Here is a 16,473-nt window from a genome sequence, read left to right on the forward strand (position 1 = left end):
ATTAATAAAATGGGTCTCACTCTCAATATTAACCCATTTTTACTGTATTACATCACAGAGAGATTATCTGCTTTTTCTTTAACAATTTAGTTCCAGTAGAGCTGAAATGCTAATGCCTTGGCGGGCTGGGACTCATCGCTGACAGTGGTTGGCAGAGAGAAGCGTGTCTTCCCAATAGATAGGTTCAAATGTTCATTTTTATTGAAAAACTTAAAAAATCAGCATAGAAATTAGATTTGGATAACATCCAGATTTAGTAATTATAAAAATGAGGTTTCTGTCTTTAAATTCAAACTAGTAGAGGCACCGCAAGTATTGTTTTGTAACAGTAGCAAATTGGATTACTTGATCTCTAGTTAGCCCTGTTCTACTTTCCCCTGAGGCGCACCAGCTTGCATGGCATTCATATCAAGCCCAAGCCAAAAACCACACTGGTCCCAACACTAAGTAGCTGTATGCGCTCCACTGCTTTTACACACCTTGCTGGGCTCTGCCTTCATAACATTAACCCTAAATTTGAAGGAACAGAGGGATGGACATGGTTCTTGGCATCTCCCAATAACTAAGGATGTAAATACCCAAGGCTAACTATTTAGGGCAGTGTTTGAACTGAGGAAAGGTACAGATGCGTATGCAATATTTCCACTTCTCTCTGCTTTAAGGTGGGGTTTTCTTTAAGTTGAAAAAAGGAGAAAAGCAGTTGAGAAAAAAAACAAAGCAATCTGAACGTTAATTATACTGACCATTGAGTATAATCAGGAAAAATGAGATAGAATTTGGAAGAAGAAAATTTAGGCTGAATACCAGGAGAACCTCTGACAGTGCGATCTGTCATGCTGTAGGAGAGTCACCCAAGAAAAGTAGTGGAAGCCCCATAATTTATTTAAATTAATTTAAAACTAGACTGGAGAAAGCAATAGAAAATATACTGTAGGAACAGTATATCTGCTTTGTCCAGGAGAGGAATTAGATATGCAGACCATGCCACCTCCTCTTCCCCATTGCTCCTGTTGAGGACTTTTTGAGGGCCTCTCTGGGTTTTGGGCAAAGCCAGAATAGAGAGAACAACCTTTGCTCCCTGCGTTGGATATTGGATGTAGGTTTTCAGATAAGCACCTATATGCCTGTCAGAGATTTAGCTCTCAATCTCCCAAGGTAGACAGACCATTACAAATGAACTGTTTACTTCCACAGCAGATATTGGTACATACAGAGCTATCGCAGTATGTTAGTCAAAGGCCAGATATAGAATCAAAAACCCTGCTAATCACAATATGGTAAGATATGCTGCTCTCAGGAATTTAAAAATTATACACAATGGCACATATGGCAGGTACTATTTAGTAGTTAATTAGTTCTGACCTCTTTGTATCTCCCTGTAACTGCACTGGTTAGAATTGTCGTTAATCTGAATATTCTCTATATTACATAATAAAAATTTATTTTAAACAACATTCAGCTATAGCACAAACTCAGAACACTCAAAATCCCAACTCTTGCTTAGACATTGCCAAGGGGAGGCAATAGCATGAGGATACAGGAATAGGAGCTGAGAGACCTGGGTTGTCTTCCTAGCTCAGCTGGTACCTCATTGTGTCATCTTGGGCTGGTCACTTTACCTCTCTGCACCTCAATTCCCCCATTTTCAAAATGAGGCTAATGATACATAACCACTTTTGTAAAGTGCTTCGAGAAGTATAGATGAAAAGCTCTATATAAATGTTAATTATTACCATTATTACTATTAATGCTTGATCATAGAATCGTAGAATCATAGAATATCAGGGTTGGAAGGGACCTCAGGATGTCATCTAGTCCAACCCCCTGCTCAAAGCAGGACCGATCCCCAATTAAATCATCCCAGCCAGGGCTTTGTCAAGCCTGACCTTAAAAACTTCTAAGGAAGGAGATTCCACCACCTCCCTAGGTAACGCATTCCAGTGTTTCACCACCCTCCTAGTGAAAAAGTTTTTCCTAATATCCAACCTAAATCTCCCCCACTACAACTTGAGACCATTACTCCTTGTTCTGCCATCTGCTACCACTGAGAACAGTCTAGATCCATCCTCTTTGGAACCCCCTTTCAGGTAGTTGAAAGCAGCTATCAAATCCCCCCTCATTCTTCTCTTCCGTAGACTAAACATCCCCAGTTCCCTCAGCCTCTCCTCATAAGTCATGTGTTCCAGTCCCCTAATCATTTTTGTTGCCTACCGCTGGATTCTTTCCAATTTTTCCACATCCTTCTTGTAGTGTGGGGCCCAAACCTGGACACAGTACTCCAGATGAGGCCTCACCAGTGTCGAAAAGAGGGGAACGATCACATCCCTCGATCTGCTGGCAATGCCCCTACTTATACATCCCAAAATGCCATTGGCCTGCTTGGCAACAGGGGCACACTGTTGACTCATATCCAGCGTCTCGTCCACTGTAACCCCTAGGTCCTTTTCTGCAGAACTGCTGCCTAGCCATTTGGTCCCTAGTCTGTAGCGGTGCATGGGATTCTTCCATCCTAAGTGCAGGACTCTGCACTTGTCCTTCTTGAACCTCATCAGATTTCTTTTGGCCCAATCCTCCAATTTGTCTAGGTCCCTCTGTATCCTATCCCTACCCTCCAGCGTATCTACCTCTCCTCCCAGTTTAGTGTCATCTGCAAACTTGCTGAGGATGCAATCCACACCATCCTCCAGATCATTTATGAAGATATTGAACAAAACCGGCCCTAGGACCGACCCTTGGGGCACTCCACTTGATACCGGCTGCCAACTAGACATGGAGCCATTGATCACTACCCGTTGAGCCCGACAATCTAGCCAGCTTTCTATCCACCTTATAGTCCATTCATCCAGCCCATACTTCTTTAACTTGCTGGCAAATACTGAGGGAGACAGTGTCAAAGGCTTTGCTAAAGTCAAGGAACAACACGTCCACTGCTTTCCCTTCATCCATAGAACCAGTTATCTCGTCATAGAAGGCAATCAAGTTAGTCAGGCATGACTTGCCCTTGGTGAATCCATGCTGACTGTTCCTGATCATTTTCCTCTCCTCTAAGTGCTTCAGAATTGATTCCTTGAGGACCTGCTCCATGATTTTTCCAGGGACTGAGGTGAGGCTGACTGGCCTGTAGTTCCCAGGATCCAGTTGATGGTCTTATATGCATTTCTGTTGCAACATTAAGCATCACAATTTGTATTATGGATACAGTTTATCTTTAATTCTTAATTCTCCTTGATTCTCTAGACATGTACTGTTTGTAATATCTGAGTTTCCTTGGGATTTTCAATAACTGAGAGAAAGAGAGAGGATAAGGAAGAAAATGGGTCCTAGAAGTGTAGGAAAGTTGATATGCTGGGTCAGATTCACAGCCCCAGAACATGGTGATGTAAGTTCTTTGTTAATATATCAGTATAAGCAAGAATTAATTGGGGTAGCATATGTCAAGGAGGTAGAGGGGCAGAGCTGTACCAACCAACAGATGCAATTTTGTGCTGTATTTTATTTCTGAAAGGGTTAAATAAAATATTTTAATTAAAAGTAATGGAGGAGCAGCTTTACCCTAAGCCATCTTCGACTTCTCCGTAGACTGCTTGTCCTGTTACAGCCCTGCCTTTCCATCTCAACTTGTCACTTACACCACCATCTATGTCATCTCGTAATTTGCCTTTACAGACTAAATTCTGCACACAAAAATACCCCACACCAGGAGCATCCATTGGAGCTAAGATGTCAGGAAGCCACAGGGAGTGGCAGAGTTGTGTCCTGGATTGATCCATGGATTATGGGCACAGAATCCCTGCCCACTCTGCAAGCGAACAAAACCTACCTCCACAATGGATCGATCCAAGGAAAAAGCCAAGAGGCAATCTTCTCATAATTTTCCACCCCACTCCAGTCCCCTTGCTAGTGTTTTCTGAGAGGGTGTTATCTGAGTATTAGTCAGCAAATAACTAATGATTCATATGTAGGGTGACCATGTGTCCCAGAAAACCAGGAATATCCCTATTTTCAGGTCCTCTCTGATGGTCCCTGTCTGTTTAATAAAATTTGAGTTTCGCCACGTTTTTGTAACACCTGCAGATTGGCCACCTGAAAGAGACACCAGTTAGCTGAGTTGGTGACAGTATTCACAGGCCAGCTGAGTGCACCTCAAGGACTAGCCCTGGCCAGGCCTGTCATATGTTGACAACCTGTCCTGCTCCCAAGGAGGCCCCCCAGGGAGTCCCCTCTTGCTCAAGTTCTCAAACTACCTCTCCTCAACACATAGAGCTAGAGGCACAGTGTGGTGAAGGAGAGGGAGAGGCATTGCGTGGCTGAGGCACAAATCAAGGAGTGGTCACACTCTTCTCTCTCACCATCCTGTGTACACCTCCCTACCCCGCAGCAAAATCATCCCCTTCCCTGCCTTCTTTTGCTCTACCCCTGGGGGACAGACATCCTGGTTTTTCATTTTAAAAATCTAGTCATCCATGTTGTCAATGTGTATTGAGGGGCTCCCACATACATCTCAAACATCCCAGGGGGAGACGGTATAAACACCATATACACCATCTGATTATAAACCTTACTATTCCAGCCATAATATTAAACCATACTAAGATCATACTTTGTATTCCTTTTTCTCTGGCAGGGGGTTGAGGGCTGCAAATTAAAGACCAGCTCCTCATCTCCCAGGCCAACCCCTTTGTTCTGCCGTGGCACAAAGGGGCTAGAAAGCCACCAAGGAGCAGGTGGGGGTTCCTCTTGCATAGGGAACGCTCTTGCTGGTGTAGAGCAGGCTATTCAAGCTACATGCACCATATTCCTTGTCCAGCATAGAAGGTATGTTGGTGAATTGTGAGGCATGACCAGAGCACCTTGAACTCCGGCAGTCCTGTGCTAGCAGAATGGCCACAGCTAGAGGAGGGCCATTGTAGCAAGCATGGATTAGAGCTTGATGTCAGGAACAGAAACAGTACTTAGCTTTCCACAGGACTAGGGGAGCACAAAGGAAGGATTAAGTAATCTCTAACTCCTGCCCCATGTTCTGCACTGGATGTGAGTCAGTGAGACCTGAGTATCTGGCTCTGACGTTATTAAATTCAAATTGTTGAAATGCTATAAAAGTATCTTAGTAAGCATCTTAATCCTCTGGCTGCTGAGGATGATGATACTTCTCCTCTTGCCGTATGCAGTGCAGTGGTAGCTGTGTTAGCCCCAGAATATTGCAGAGAAAAGGTGGGTGAGGTAATGTCTTTATTTGGCCAAGCTTTCGAGCCATGACGAGCTTTTCTTCAGATCAGCTTTTCTCTCTCGCCAACAGAAATTGGTCCAATAAAAGATATTACCTCACCCACCTTGTGTCTCTGTACATCTCCACATTCTGTACTTAGGTGCCCCCTTCTTACCACAACTCCCCATGCCTCTTCTCTCTAAACCTCCATTGCTTTCACCTCTTTTCCTCCCTAAGCATGCAGACAGCCAGATCCTCCCAGCCCACCTCCAATCACTGCCAGTTGGCCTACATGCACTGAACGACTGTAGGTTCCATACCAGCTTCTCCTCACCCCCAGCATCTGCAGCTGGTATGCACGCCCTGTCCCCGAAGATTCCCACCTTCAAGAAGAGAGAGGGACATATGGGGAGAGCAGGCTGGGAGCAGTGGCATCCTGCAGGGATGTGGTCAATAGGGACTCATTGCAAGCAAGAGTGCTGGTCTGATTCTGCTTTCCAGCAACTACAAATGTTCCCTGCTCCTCCTACAGTGCCCTCTAGTGACCACTTAATCCCTTAGAACAGGAGTGGCCAATCTGTGGCTCTGGAGCCAGAAGTTAATATGCGCTCCTTGTATAGGCACCGACTCCGGGGCTGGAGCTACAGGCGTCAACTTTCCAATGTGCCGGGGAGTGCTCACTGCTCAACCCCTGGCTCTGCCACAGGCCCTGCTCCAACTCTACCCCTTCCCGCCCCCTCCCCTGAGCCTGCCATGCTCTCGCTCCTCTCCCCTCCCACCCCAGAGCCTCCTGCATGCCACGAAACAGCTGATTGGGAGGTGCAGGGAGGGAAGGGGAGGCGCTGATTGGCGGGGCTGCCGGTGGGTGGGCGGCACTGGGAGCGGGGGCAGGAGCTGATGGGGGGCTGCTGACGTATTACTGTGGCTCTTTGGCAATGTACATTGGTAAATTCTGGCTCCTTCTCAGGCTCAGGTTGGCCACCCCTGCCTTAGAAATAAAGCAGTTTCTAGAGTTACGTTTATGAATATTTTTATACTTACATGACTTCAAAATTTCCATTTTGATGCTTTGGCTCTTCTCATCCCTCCAAATATTTAAAATTAATTTTCTCCTGAGCCTCCATGCCAATTTAGAGTCCAGAACATAGTTTATAGCTGAGTTATAAACAGGATTATCATATATTGTTCATTCTGATTGACTCCTGATTCTGATAACACAAACATACCACTAGCCTGTGACTATCAGATGCTGTATGAGCTACATTTCCAGAAGCCTAGCCTAGCCTCCCCTGTTGTGGAGGCAATTTTTTTTCTCCCAAGATAGATGACACAAACAAATATGCCAATATTTGGAACAGCCCCTAATTTTCACATGCAAAACCTATGTGTGCAATCAGGAAGGCTGGAAACAAGGGCCTATCTGTAATACTTCTTTGAATTATTCAGTTAATACAACAGAAATATTGCTAATCCTGTAATGGAGCTGCAAATAGTGCTCAGAGTGAATATAGAAGCTATTCGGAATATAGTATATATTGGTAAAAAGAAAAGGAGTACTAGTGGCACCTTAGAGACTAACCAATTTATTTGAGCATAAGCTTTCGTGAGCTATTATAGCTCACGAAAGCTTATGCTCAAATAAATTGGTTAGTCTCTAAGGTGCCACTAGTACTCCTTTTCTTTTTGCAAATACAGACTAACACGGCTGCTACTCTGAAACCAGTATATATTGGTATGATATTGCCAGCTAATCATTTGTCAAACTATTTTAATAGGGCTGGACCTATAAAGTGGGGGTGAAACTACTATCCAGTCATCTTGTCCCTTTAAGCTGAGTTTTCTTTTGATTCATTTGTTAAGACAGCATACTTGCTCTCTGCACTTTTGAAGAAAGTTTTGGGCAGAGTCCTTGCATGATCAATGAATGTGGCCTTTCTTAGGATAAAAAAGTAATTCTCCCTCACCTCCCATCCCCCGCCTTCCACTCCTACAAGAATGCTTATTCTGTGCCCACGTACCTCTACCCTAAAAGCCTGAATCCAGCTCTGCATTACATTTGCACTTCAGTCTACATATAATATAATTCACAGTCTGTTTGCTGAATAATAAAACCACACACCATTTTTGCATGTGCTTCTTGAAAAGCCATTTCTTTGTAAACAAGGTGGGCCCTCAATAGCCTATAAAGAAACAGTGAACTCTGATCAAATGTATTCAGAACTGAAGGGGAATAAACTGCAAACTAAGGGTCTGATCCTTCATTCTTTATGCACCCAAAACTCCCAGTGACATCCTTGGGAATTTTAGTTGCGCAAGAAATGTAGGATATGGCCCCAAAATTGTGTGTGTGTGTGTGTGTGTGTGTGTGGTTAACTTTGCAATAATAAACATAGAATTAATCCTCCATAAACCATCACTTCATGCTATTCATTGTCAAGATAATCTTACATTTTTGGCACAAATGACTTGTTGAGGATTTTGTGTTGCATTTGTTGCAAAGAATTTTTATGCTTTTTTGCAATATTCAAATACAAATTATATCTTCGAGCCGTAACAAAACATATTCATGTGGAAAAACATTTTCATTTGCTTCATTTCTTCAGCAGAAAGCAATGCTTTGAAACATTTCACTCAAGATTATTAAAAATATTTGTAATAAAGAAAAGGAACAATTTAAATGGTAGGGCATTATCTTTGTATTCACAAGATTTATGCCAAATTTAGTATGGTGCAGACTGTGCTTTTAAGACTGTCTTTTACTATGTTTCTAAAAAAAACTGCATGATTAATTTTTATAGAAAATAAAAATATAAATGTTGATTTTAAAAATCAGGAAATAATTTGTTCAATTTTTATTTTCAAAAGAGATGAAAAGTCCTATATTGCCTCTAAACCTCATCTGGCTTTTATGACTAGTCACAGTGCTGCATGCATTGAAAGGCATTTTCTAATTTGTGTTGTATTTCATTATTTGCTGTCATTGGTTTTACACTAGAGTAAGGTAAGTACTTCCCTGAATTAATATCAAATATATGTTGGTGGTACAGCTACAGTACTTTGAAAGACTCTAACCCTGTATTTTGTCAATGATGATATTTTGCGGGAAAGGGAGCAGCTTCATTTGTACTCTCAAAGATATGAGCATGCATTGCTGTCTCATAAAGGTCCAAACCCTGCAGCTGTTCCTCACAGACTGATTTTGCAGGTTCTCAGTGCCACTAGGAGTTAAAGTTTGCAGGATACGTTCAGCACCTCACTCAAGCAAACTTTCAATTAAGAGAGGGGCGTTGTAACTAAGGATTGAGAGCCCTGATCATGGTGGGTGCTGGGCCCCACCTGAGAGTTCCTGAGTGCTCCGAATAATCCTTGAAGTAGGTCGGAACTGAGAATTCTCAACAACTTGCAGGATCTGGCCCTGAGACCTGACGTAAAATTCCCACTATTTTCAGTAAATTAAAATTACAGAATTAAGGCCAAAATTATCTACTGTGTGTCCGTAAACATGTACAATAAATATATGCAGTGATGCCTGCCAATGTAACTAAAAACAGAATAAGTATTTATTTTTGGTGGGTTTTTTGCTTATTCTAACAGCATCACTTTGTACAGCCATAGTTATGCAGCTAGGCATTTCTAATCACCATAGTAGCTAGAGACATAGGTTTTAATACTGATCCTATTGGAGTTTTGCCGTTGACTTCAGCGGGGCCCGGGTTTCCTCTGGAGTCTGTCACCATTGTTAGGGGGTTTGTAACTCAGCCACAACATTCGCTGCATGCTAAACACTGATATATTTATTTGTCGGACCATGTTGCCTTTCATTTTTTCAAAGGCTTGATTTAGGTTAAAGTTTGGTTTGGCACCCAGAAGCCTTTGTTTCTGATGTGCCATGTCAGTTAAACATATAAATAACAAATAAAAATCATTCATGGTCTTAGCATAGGTACATATTATTTACCAAATGTTCTTATTCGCTTGGCCGTCTTTGATTTAAAACAAAAAAAGTGCAGGATAATAGTCCAATAGGTACTTTATATTTTTAAAAATCATGTTAAACTACTGAGGCTTAAAAGACACATACAGAGTAACTCCTCATAAGTTGTTTTATTGTTCATGCTTACTGAGCATACCCAGCGTGGCTCTTCATTATACTATATCTGCCTGATCTGCTCTCGTTTACAGTGGTGTAACTCCAGTGACTGCATTGGAATTAAAGAATTTACTCATGTAAGTTAGAGCAGTATCAGCCCCCATATTTTTTTTTAAATACAGGCAGATTGCCTTAAAAAGGTGACAGATTGGATTGTGCAATAATTGCTTCCTAGGTTTTGTTACTAGTCATTCTGTCAAATGATCCACAGATAACTAGTCTTTGGGAGATTTTTTTTCATCTGTACTCTTCATCCAATGATCTGGTAAGTGCACCGAAGATGCACCAAAGGATCAGTGCATGCTGATGAACCTTGGAAAGTTTATTGTGCACTTTCACTGAAATTGTAATGGTGTCTAAGTTCCCTTTGTGGTTGAAATGATTCCATTCATAATTTTTGAGGTAGGGATTGTTTCTCCCCATATAGCTTTACAGTGCCTCGCACATTGTGGATACTGTTACATTATAAATAATAACAACAGCATCTCCATACAGTCTTAATGACAAATCTGTTTGTTTTTTTCTAAAAAATAGAAATAAAGTTCAGTATTGCTATATAAAAACAACATTAAAGGGCTTCTTTACAGACACTAAATCCAATAAATGCAGAATTACCTTTTCTGCAATGCCTTTATGATATAGCTATTAAGATGATCTTATAAAGTACAATTGAACTTTTTTCTCTTATCAATGTATGATGTTAACTTCCATTATAGTTAATAGAATTATATGCATATACCTCCACCCCAGCCCACAGAGAGCAGAATATACTCTTATATGCTGCACTAAAGGTCAGATCCAACTTCTATGAAGGCAGTGAGAAATTTTCCATTGACTTCACTGGGCAACCCTTCAAGCCCTAACCAATGCCTACCAAAGTCAGTGGAAAGACTACCACAGACTTCAACGGGAGTGAGATTAGGTCTATCAGCACAACTGAAGGACTGAGCATTAGCTTAATTGTTGTTTTGGTTTTGGTTTGTTTTCATACTTTTTTTTTCTTGTACTGCAGTTTTGATTTCACGTAGTAAAACGTGAACTCTTTCCTTGGGGCACACAACAAATACATTTCACCATCTTGTAAAATACCACTAGTAGATTGAATTTAAATCAAAGACTAAGCAGCTGCTTCTGGCCTTTAACTCACGTGATAACCTTTTCTAAATTTCTTCATTTATTTCCTTAAAATGTCTGCAGCATAATTATTGTTGTTTAAGTCTTGTTCGTGTCATTACATTTAAGGCGGTAAGCAGTGTTAGACACTAGATGATAGTGTAATAAGAATTGTTAAAGAACATTTTGAGCTATTTGTTCTTCTTAAAAATGTGTCTGATTTGCCTTAGATTATAAGGTGGCAGGAAAATAAAGGTGCACAGGAAACATTAGCTTTGCCAATCACTGTGAGTCTCACACAAAACTATAATAAATCAGTGTAGTGCAGAACTTCCCTTTCTGGGTAAAAGCCCGGTGAAATCAAGCTCAAAAGTTAAACAAAAACCACCTCTTAAATGAAGGATGCTCTGGCATAATGGCTACTGTAGCAATGCAAGAGTTTGTATTGTATCCATTACCACCAGACGCTGGATGGCTTGAAAAACTGGGTGGGCAAGGGTTATAGCATCAATTATTTTAGTGTAGTCTAATAAATTAAGTTCTCAGTTAGTTGTTGGAAAGGGGATAATTTTGAAGTCAATTTTATAGAGATGGTTTCTTTATACAACAGTAAAAGCTATTCTTGCCTTTGGAGGTTCATGCTTATTTTTCCTTAGGGGTCATATTCACTAAAAATAAGCGTATGCACTTGGAAGGGAGAGGGTAATTGATTGCAAGCTGAGCATTTACTTTTCATTCACAATGAAAACTCACCACCCTGCCCTAGCTCCCCAAATAGAAAGTTAATTGTGACACCTGCTGCCAGTTTTTTGTTTCATGACTCCACCTTTATAACAAAACTTAGGATTTGCTGCACTCCCTGGGTTGTGGGCCTCCAGCAACAGAGGCCTGCAGTCCACCTGGAGCAGAGGTAAATGAGCCAAGCTGCCAGCATCCTTTTCACCACTGGAGGACCAAAACCAACCCCCACTACCTCCAAAGCAGGCTGGTCAGCCCTGGAGGGGCAGAGCCAAACCAGCCAGAAGCTGCATGGACTCCACCAGAACATATTGTTGTCTTTCCATGGAATCACCCCAGGGAATTTATGATGGCATTCCTTGGACTGAATTTCCCTCTCTCTGGTGCAGTCAGTGTTCCCCTCATGGATGCATAGGGCTGAAAATTGCACCCCCTTGCATCCACAAACATGAATCTGACCTTGAGACTTGATCTTTATAGGCCTGATCCTGCATCCATTGAAACCAGAAAAGATGGGATCAGGTCCTATGACAGTTCATCCTGTGGTGGGTAGCAGTTGTTCTGCTGAATCACTGAGTTTTCTCGTGCTGGCAACCATCAGTATTGTTGGTTGCACATAGGATCTCATTGTGGATGTTGGACTAAGATGGCTTCCAGAGTAGCCTTGAGGGAATATTAATATTTTTTGCAAATAATGTCCAGAAGGGATAGTGCAGTGGCCTTAAGCGTCAGGATTATAATACTTGGGCTTCCTAGAACAGCGGCAAAGCCTGACAGAGTCAACACTGCCCTATATTATTCTGAGATAAATTCGTTCTGTGCAGTTTCTTGTGTGGGACCTCTCTGATGAGACTTTACAAATTGGGCCCTTGCTGCAATGTATAGACATTAAATTCCCCATGACACCTTCTTTTCATTTTTAAAAGCAGGGGTTTCACCCCAGGATTCTGACCAATGTATCCATCCCCTCTCCTCCCAGTGTTGTGCCGTAGTGGTTGCCACGCTCCCCGCCCAGAACCGGTTGCTTTAAAGTGATGTGTGTATATGGAGAGTGAAGTAGTTTGTGATCAATAGGCATGAAAGGTGCTGTAGTAATGTCAGATATTCGCATTCTGTGCTACACGTATTTTTTCATTCTCATAACTCTGAATGGATTTTGCTTGTAGCTTTAAATGAGACTTATATTACACCAATGTGCTAATGAGAATTACAAGCAAACAGAGTTAAACCAAATGTAGCTGTTCAGAGTCCATTCCACCAGCAGAGATGGTAGAGCTTAGAATTGCCATGTAGCCTCAAAAGTGAGTCTCTTCAGGGTTATGTGCAAGTTTGCATTTAGGAGCAGAACTGTATTGAATCGTCATGAAAGCTATAAGCTTCTTCTCCAGAGCCTGTGGCATTCCCAGCAGTTAGGAATGAAGCTGCCAGGAGAAACATGGAGAGACATCTCTGGTGCAAGTGCATTTAATCAGTGGAGCCACACCAGGAATATATTAGCTTGGTTTTATAACTTTTGGCCAGATGAAGATATTAAAAGGCACAGTGTTCAGAAACCAGCCTCTCAGCAGGAACCACTGGAGAGACCTCTCCTTTTTTCCCAGTTCATTCTTCCCAGATTGGTAGCTCTGAAAATGGCCAGTCCTGACACCCAACCTAGGTGAGGGCTTGAACATAGGGAGAAAGGCTTCTTTAGCAAATATTAGCTGTCCATCTGTATTACAACTGTTTCAATGTAGATTATTTTAACTATGTTTATATTTAAATACAGCTCGGCCTTTTTAAGGAATTTATACATAATATGCACCAAAATTCTTGCACCATCTTCTGGCCGTTCTATGTGTTAGGACTGGTGTAGCCAAAGGGCCAAAAATAGCAACAGCCATGCCCCTCTCCCTTAAAGGAAGTTGCAGTCTAGATGGTGGTGCTAGTCTCTAGTGATTAGATACAACAGCCTCCACCCGTTCAGTTGTAGTGTATATTAGGCCCCCAAATACTCCTATCCTATTCAGCCAGTACGGAAATTTACTTTTCATGGTACTTTCCACAATTTTCCATTTGTTTCCCCTGTGCCCCGGGATTTCCCTTTGTTTTGTTTTATTTAGCCTCACCGTGGTGAAAGAAAGAGCCCTATTTGGAAATGGAAAAGTGTCTTGATTTATCATTTAAAATCTGGTCACTCTGTTCCATGTGTTTCTTTGATCCTCTTCTAAAGATTTGTGGGTTGTTGGGGTTTTTTAAGAAAACTTCACTCAGTCAAAGTCACTTAGTTCAAGGGTTTGCTGCTTAGCAAATCTTAAAGTTTGGGAGGTGGAGCAGTGTTTTTATTTTATTCTCAAAAGGAAGTGGCTACTTACCAGACCCTGTAAGGGATCCCACTGCTGGGTTCCATGTGCTTTTAGCCTGTAGAGTCTGAACAGAGTTCAGACACTGCCCCGGCTTGAGGTCTCTGGGCACACTCTTGGGGTGCAAATCCTCTGTTTAGCACCCCCTCCTGAGAGCTTAGACCTGTAGTCCAACTGCTAACCCCTCACTCTCCCACAGTTTAACACACCCTTTCTCAGCACACCAGCCAGGTATGCACTTTGGGGTCATAGGGTTAACGCTTCAAGGGCACATAATAGGTCTCTCTCTCTCTCTCTCTCTCTCTCTCTCTCTCTCTCACACACACACACACACACACACACACACACACACACACACACACACACACACACACACACACACACACACACACACACTGCAGAGCATTCTTTGGGTTGGGGTCAGAATCCTCTGAGGGTGCCCAGGGTCCTTCTTCTGCATTCATGGATTGTCTTCTCAACCATGGAGCTCCTATCTTTCCCTCCCCAGGTCAGTTTGCTTTGATTTTGATTGGTCCTGCAGCTAAACTGGTGGTGTTTGCTATGAAAATCGCTTGTCTTTTCCCCTTTGCCTGCTCAAAACTTCTTGTGTGGTTCTCACATATAAGCCCTTTTCAAAACCCTGCTTTGTCATCTCTGTCCCTTTATTCGGGCTGAGGATTTTCCACTCTCTCCCCTTCACCAGCCTCCTGCAGGGAGGTAGGATAAAATTGATTCTTCTAGGCTTGAGCTAAACCATTGTCCCATGGTACTTCCGCTTGAGTAAGTAGTTGTGGCATTCTAATGACCCCCCCCCCCCCCCGCATTGTGCCTGGTGAGGGAGGGATGTGAGACAGCCCTTGTCAGCAAGGGTGGAACCACATACATATAGAGGTATTCAATGATACAGAAATGTTCATAAGAACAACTGAGCAACATCGGCCTGAATTCACAAGTTGTACAGATTCCCCAAATCATCACAATAGCAAAGCCAGACATTAGGGAGGTGGAGCAGTATTTTTCTGCTGCACTCAAGAGGAAAGGAATTAACAGCATCTCTCCCATTTAGGAGTCTGCAAATGAGGGAGACAAGGATTTTTGGAGTATAAATCAGGCTTGGAGAAATGCCCTATGTTGGGAGGGGATAGAGTGCATACAGCTTGAGTGAATCTGGCCCTAAGCCCCCATCAGTGATAATTAATTTAAACTCTTGTTCTAGTTCTGAAATACTGAATTGTAAGCAAAATCAAAGTGGGCCCGAGTCTCAACAGCCTTGCACCTTGTACGGTCATTGTCATTGTTCTAACATGCTGTCAGATGCAAATGGTAGGATTCTACATCACTTTGCAGAGGCAGAAAAGACTGTGCAAGGCACAAGAGGGTGGAGAATCTGGCCCCCCAGCTTACGTGTCAGAAGGCAATTTCAAAATGGATGCAAAGAGATTGACATTCTTTTCCTCCTCCCTACCCTTTGATTTTAACAGCACTCGCAAACAAAATTACATGATGAATTTTTCACGGCAACATGGGCTCAGGCATTTCTACAACAGAAGACGGAGGTCACTTAGACGATACCCGTGAAGAAACGAGAAATTTATATTTTCCTCCCAACATGTGATGTGTTGCTTTCCATTCTTTAAATCTTAGCACTGCATCTGGTATCAGGACTTTTCTGCAACTGGCTTGGTGAATAACAAAAAGCCTTTCTCAAGACAAAGTTACACCACTTTTTCGCACTGTGAACTAATGAGAAGTGACTTATTTTCTCATAGGTAAATGTTTTAATGTTGACGTGTCTGTGAAAATTGTGATCTGTTGTAATATCAGTTACAGTGGCAGTATGGGAAGTAAGCAACTAATCTGTTTAACAGGAAAAAAGTTTAAGCACAAAGACTTTTTCAGATTTTATGTTTAAAAACTACATATTAAGTACAGTATTTAACATTCTTTGTCACATAGCTATTTAAATGCACTTGTATTTCAGCTCTGTATCATATTTTATATGATTAAGTTATCATTGTCTTCTTTGTATTCTCTTCTACAACATGACACATTGGCACTGTATTTACTTGTTATGTTGTTGTAATATTTTGCTGCTGATTTTGGGGCTATTTACACTCTGATAACATGCATAAAGCAAATTGCAATACCTACTCAAGAAGATAATTGCAAAAGTAGTTGTAAAGATGTTGATCTCCTTCAGTCTTACTCTTTGATATGTCTGTTGATTAGCATTGTTTTGTGGATAAGAAGAATGCTTGACATTTAAACTTTTTTACTAAGCAGCTGTGGATAAAACCCCAAGCAGAAATTCCCATTTCCTTGTCTAAAGGTAAAACAGTTCTCTGTGACAGATTTACTTATAGTAACTGCCATTTGATGTCTGTAGTAATGGAGTGATTTGTAAAGTGAACGTTTCATCGTGTTCTATTTGGTGTTTGTTTCTATTGCGGGTCATGTTTGTATCTTCTGATAAAGTTGTACCTACACCAGCAACATTACAATGCCCCTATAGCCCTAAGCTATCTATTATCATAAATAAAATGTTTCACTATATGGTGAACCAAGCTAAAGATCCATGCTTCAATAAAGTAAAGTTGATAAACAAGTTTGTTGTTAGATTTTTCAGGCCATTGTGTCCTAAATGAAATTATTTGGTAAGGGGTTTGGTTTGCTCACTCAGATTCTAACAACAGCACACAGATGAACACTGTATAATATTTTTCAACATTGAGTACACCGTGCTTCAGTTGTGTCTTTCCTTTGGGAATCTCAGAGTGCTTTACAGACATTAATTGAGGAAGCTTTATAACACCTCTGAGATATATAAGTATTTTACAAGTGGCAAACCTGAGGGCAGGTGAGTAAGAAGAAACATTTTCAAGCTTGGATACCTTAAGTTAGGCACCTAAATCCATATTTATGCT

At 41.6% G+C, this 16,473-nt stretch overlaps 1 protein-coding gene across 2 annotated transcripts in view; it reads left to right on the forward strand.

Moving 5' to 3' along the window:
• Positions 1-16,137, forward strand: part of RELN (reelin) — a 452,196-nt gene extending 436,059 nt beyond the window's left edge. Inside the window, exons 64-65 of one of the 2 annotated variants that reach the window (XM_074942520.1) lie at positions 8,072-8,207; positions 15,031-15,124. In XM_074942520.1, coding sequence (XP_074798621.1) covers positions 8,072-8,201 — 130 coding nt within the window. In that variant the 3' untranslated portion in view covers positions 8,202-8,207; positions 15,031-15,124. Of the gene's footprint in view, positions 1-8,071; positions 8,208-15,030 lie in introns of both variants that reach the window. The other variant, XM_074942521.1, reaches the window with a different exon arrangement.
• The last annotated feature ends 336 nt before the right edge of the window (positions 16,138-16,473 follow it).

Source organism: Natator depressus, chromosome 1, assembly GCF_965152275.1.
Source record: "Natator depressus isolate rNatDep1 chromosome 1, rNatDep2.hap1, whole genome shotgun sequence".
Lineage (NCBI taxonomy): Eukaryota > Metazoa > Chordata > Testudines > Cheloniidae > Natator > Natator depressus.